This window comes from Lepisma saccharinum, chromosome 2 (genome assembly GCF_977018435.1).
Source record: "Lepisma saccharinum chromosome 2, izLepSacc3.1, whole genome shotgun sequence".
In the NCBI taxonomy this organism is placed as follows: domain Eukaryota; kingdom Metazoa; phylum Arthropoda; class Insecta; order Zygentoma; family Lepismatidae; genus Lepisma; species Lepisma saccharinum.
In genome coordinates, this window is record NC_139230.1 from 74,880,121 (window position 1) to 74,885,347 (window position 5,227).

The 5,227-nt window shown below is 38.1% G+C and overlaps 2 protein-coding genes across 2 annotated transcripts; both read left to right on the plus strand.

The window, feature by feature from the left end:
- The first annotated feature begins 1,188 nt into the window (after nucleotides 1-1,188).
- On the plus strand, nucleotides 1,189-2,379 carry LOC145982519 (uncharacterized). Its single transcript, XM_083115971.1, has one exon. The coding sequence runs from the start codon at nucleotides 1,189-1,191 to the stop codon at nucleotides 2,377-2,379; it is 1,191 nt and encodes a 396-aa protein (XP_082972097.1).
- A 1,571-nt stretch (nucleotides 2,380-3,950) lies between these two features.
- Nucleotides 3,951-4,907, plus strand: LOC145982525 (uncharacterized). Its single transcript, XM_083115976.1, has one exon. It carries the CDS (start codon nucleotides 3,951-3,953, stop codon nucleotides 4,905-4,907), a length of 957 nt encoding a protein of 318 aa, XP_082972102.1.
- Nucleotides 4,908-5,227: the final 320 nt, after the last annotated feature.

Genomic DNA, 5,227 nt, shown 5'->3' on the forward strand with positions numbered 1-5,227 from the left:
GCGTAAAGAAGATGCAAATGAATTGAGACAGTTTGTAAATACAGCAACCTCAAATATGAATACTTTAAAGGCTCTTAAACTTGAGGTGCCTTTGGATGAAGTCATTTTATCACAACATTTTACATCTCATTTGGATCACAATACTCGTAAGGAATTTGAATTATCACAAGAGCATGATTACTTTCCTACCTTGTCAGAATTATTTTATTTGTAGAGCGCAGGTGTCAAGCTTCAGAAAACATGAAACCGACACATAGTGACACCAATGCTAAGCAGTTTCAATCACATGATAAACAAGGTAAATTAATGAAACAAAGCAGCACGTATTTAGCAACATCCACTAACATTCAGTGCATGTACTTTTCCGCAAATCATACTTTGTACCAATGTGAGACTTTCTTACAGGCAAGTTATAAACAGAAGCAAGAATTTGTGAAGAAGAAAGGTCTTTGTTTTAATTGTTTATCTTCAAAACATTCAGTGACATTTTGTAAATTTGGAAATTGCAAAATTGGTAATTTGAAACATAATACTCTCCTGCATAGGGACACATCTGAAAGACCAAGATTGTCGAGTGTCAGTAACAATACAAGCAATAGACAACAATTGAATTCCAGGGTGTCTTCTCAAGAAAGCAACAATGTGGCAAGAGATGAAGCACCTCAATCTTCATATTGTACAGTCAAAGAAAGACACACTTCCCAAGTTTTATTGTCAACTGCCTTAGTGAAGGTAAAGGGCAACAATGGACAATTTCATTATTGCAGAGTTCTCTTAGATAGTGGAAGTCAGACAAATTTTGTAACCACGTCATTAGTGCAAAAACTACGACTGAAGAAATAAAACTATGTTGTTCCAGTCCAGGGAATAAACAATTCGTCTCTTGAAACTAAACATTGTGTAGATGTTGTAATCCAGTCTAGAACATCTAATTATACAACAACAGTGAAGTGTCTTGTGTTACCAAAAATCACAGGCGATTTGCCCACACAGGCAATCGATTGCAGGACTTGGAATCTTCCAAAGAATATTCAGCTTTCTGATCCTTCATTTCATCAGCTAGGCAGCATAGATTTGTTGATTGGATCTGAACTATTTTTCTTGCTACTACGTTCAGATAGAAGAACAGGAATAGGAAATTATCCTGTACTTCAAGATACAGAGTTAGGATACATTTTAGCAGGAGCTATGCCTCAACAATGTGAAGAACCTACAACAGTTACTTCATGTTTTGTTCGTACTGAAGATAGCCTTCAATTAAAATTACAGAGGTTTTTTGAGTTAGAGGAAGTATTCACAAAGACCAAGAGCAAAGAAGAAATGGATTGTGAAATGCAATTTCAAGAAACAACCATCAGGCAGAAGGATGGTAGATTTATGGTTAGGCTACCATTCAAACCAAAAAATACTGAATTAGGGAATTCGTTTCAACAAGCAGGCAAAAGATTTCATCAGTTGGAAAGAAGATTAACAGCACAGCCAACACTCAGGCAGAACTATTTTGAATTCATGGACAATTATGAATCATTAGGCCACATGAAGCAAATTAAAACTACTGATGAAGAAAACAAGGAGTCATATTACCTACCGCATCATGCTATTATTAGAGAAAGTACTACAACACCTGTGAGAGTTGTATTTGATGGATCATCGAAAACAGACAGTGGACTATCCATTAATGATGTTCTAATGACAGGGCCTACAATCCAAGAAGATCTATACTCTATTGTACTGAGGTTCAGAACGCACAAGATAGTTTTTACAGCAGATATAGCACAGATGTTTCGCAACATTAGAGTCCATCTTGAGGACACTAAATATCAAAGAATATTGTGGAGAAAAACACCAAACGAAGAAATACAAACTTATGAATTATTAACTGTAACTTATGGCTTAACCTCATCGCCGTACCAAGCTGTTGCAGCATTAGATATGCTTGCAAGACAGGAAAACGAAAACTTTCCCAATGCATCCAGCATATTAAGGGATTTTTATTGCGACAACGTAGCATCAGGAGGTGATGACATTGAAACTATGCTCAAATTACAGTCTGAACTGAATGAACTCTTGAAACGAGGTGGATTCATTTTACGCAAATGGTGCTCCAATTATGAGGAATTGGTGCAAGCAGTACCAGAAGAACACAGAGAAGTTCATTTACCATTTCAGTTCAATAATGAAGCAGAAATAAACACATTAGGTCTTATCTGGCAACCATCTACAGACAAATTTTTAATTTCGTGCAAAGTAGCGAGAGGTGGAGACTTTTGTTCACCATTAACGAACATAACCAAACGACAAGTTGTGTCAATTGTTAGCTCCAACTGTCATTTTATACAAGATGTTTTTGCAGAAACTCTGGAGTTTGGAGTGGGATGAACAATTAGATTCAGATTTAAGAAACCAATGGACAAATTTGTATCAACAACTACCAGATATAATTCACATCCAAATAGAGAGATTTGTACTGACAACAGAAAAGACAAATGACATTCAGATACATGGATTCTGCGACGCAGCAGAAGGAGCTTATGGTTGTTGCATTTATATCAGATCAAGAGATGAGTCAGGAAGAATCAATGTTAAATTACTGTGCGCAAAGTCAAGAGTAGCGCCAATAAAAAATGTTACTTTGCCATGACTAGAATTGTGCGGTGCTCTTCTATTAGCTAAACTAATTAAGAAAACAACACCAATTTTGAGAATTCCAATTGACAGTACATATTTTTGGACAGATTCTAAAATAGTACTTGGGTGGCTAACAGCGTCCCCCACTCGATGGAAAACCTTCGTAGGTAACCGTGTTGCACAGATCCAGGAACTTTCTGTGATTAACCAATGGCATCATGTCACATCTAAGTGCAATCCAGCAGATTTGATAACAAGGGGAGTAGATCCAAGAGCCCTCAAGGATTCGGAAATTTGGTGGAATGGACCTACATGGTTAAAAGAAGATACTTGGCCATTACATGTTATGGAAAATAGCGAACTTGAAGAATGCATAACAGAACAAAGGAAGATTGTTACATCAATGTTTAGCAAGATACATGGAACAGAATCAGATTTCATGCTGAGATTTTCCACATTACAGAGATTGCTTCGTGTAGTAGCAACATGCTACAGATTCATTTACAATGTTAAGAATCCTACTTCGAAGAGAACAGGAAGATTTTCTTATGTTGAATTACGGGGTGTAAGGGGTACCTTCCACGTAGGCGCCCAAAAGTCAACCTCACTTCCACGTAGTGCACCCTGGACTAATGACTAACGAGGCTCTGGCGACTGGCCCCATGGCCAGTATAATTTTGTTTGTATTGTCCTGTTATTTTGTCCTTATGTGTGCTGAGTGCCCCTTTACAGCCTCAGCTTTTAACGAAAGTCAGAACATTTTAATATTTTATGATTTTAGTTCTGCAACGATAGAGTTGCTATTTGTAACGATAAGGGGCTGGTCCCCGTATAATGTGACGGGAGAAAAATAGCCTAAGTGCTGACGCTCCCAAAATTTTAAATTCAAATTCAAATTCAAAATTATGTTGAATTACGTGCAGTACTGATGAAATGTATCTTAATTGTGCAACGCATTTCATTTCCACAAGAAATTCATGACTTAGAAGAAGGAAAACAAGTATCAAAAAATAGTCCTATCAAGGATCTTCATCCATTTATTGATGACAGACAGCTGTTACCTGTTACGAGTTGGTGGGAGACTCGAAAATTCAGAATTGCCATATGAGAGCAAATATCAATTAATTTTGCCTACCAAACATCATCTGACGCAACTCATAATTGAATCAGAACATCGTCGTTTCTTACATGCAGGGCCTCAATTGCTGATAAGCTCTTTAAGACAGGAATACTGGATTCCACATATCAGACAAACAGTAAGATCTGTCTTGCATAAATGCTTACTATGTTTTAAGTTGCAAGCCAAGGCGTCACATCAACTCATGGGACAATTACCAAGCCCAAGAGTCACACCATCACGTCCATTTTTAAATACAGCAGTAGATTATGCTGGTCCTTGCATCATAAGAACAAACAGAAGAAGCAGAATCACTACCAAGGGATATGTAGCTATATTTGTGTGCATGGCTACAAAAGCAGTGCATATTGAAGCAGTTATTTCCTTAACATCAGAGGCATTTATCGCTGCTCTACGCAGATTTGTTTCTAGAAGAGGAGAATGTCAAAACATATACAGTGACAACGGGACTAATTTTGTTGGAGCTAATAGAGAACTGAGAGAGCTCAGTCAACTCTTCAAAGCAGAACAGCTGAAAGGTGGACTTGAAGATTTTGCAATAAAAGATGGAATCAACTGGCACTTCATTCCAGCTAACGCGCCCCACTTTGCAGGATTGTGCGAAGCCGCTATAAAGTCTATGAAATATCACTTTAAGAGGATAGTGGGAAATGCTACTTTGACATACGAAGAGCTTACAACATTGTTAACGCAAATTGAAGCATGCCTCAATTCCCGACCCCTGACCTCAATATCTGATAATCCCAGTGACACCTTTTACTTAACACCTGGTCACTTTCTTATAGGGTCACCTCCCATGTCCATACCTGAGCCTGATTTAACTAACTTGCCCCAAAACAGTCTTTCTAGATGGCAACACATTCAGCAATTACAACAACATTTTTGGAAGACATGGTCGAAGGATTATCTCCACGAACTGCAACAGCGTCGTAAATGGACGGCTTCAACAGAAAATCTTCAACCAGGCATGGTGGTTCTGGTCAAAGAAGACAACGCACCTCCAATTACATGGAAGATAGCAGTAGTGGAAGAGACGTTTCTTGGTAAAGACGGTGCAGTGCGTGTGGCAAATATTAGATCAAAAACTGGTTTTATTAAAAGACCAGTGAACAAATTGGTTCCCTTACCTAATGACAATTGAATTAGCAAATCTGTTGATTGGAATTTATCCAATCAAGAGGGGGGAATATGTATAGGAATGTGTTTCATTTATTCTTGTTTTCATTATTTGGTTTTGATGATGTGGGTTAAATTACTTTTGTTGTCAAGAGATGGCGTATGTAGTCCATGTATCAGCTGTTGGCGTGGGCGCCAAGCAGAGAGAACGGTGAGTGAGAGAGAAGCAACATGGCGCGAATCGCAGTGACATGCAGCTGGACATTACCAAGAACAATTGTCGTCTGATGTGATCAGAATTGCTTTTCAGTTATTCTTCAATGTAGTTAGTGCTTTACAGGTAGA

Excerpts from the sequence above, each read along its gene's own strand:
- LOC145982519 (XM_083115971.1), top strand. The coding sequence starts at position 1,189 with ATGCCTCAACAATGTGAAGAACCTACAACAGTTACTTCATGTTTTGTT.
- LOC145982525 (XM_083115976.1), top strand. The coding sequence starts at position 3,951 with ATGGGACAATTACCAAGCCCAAGAGTCACACCATCACGTCCATTTTTA.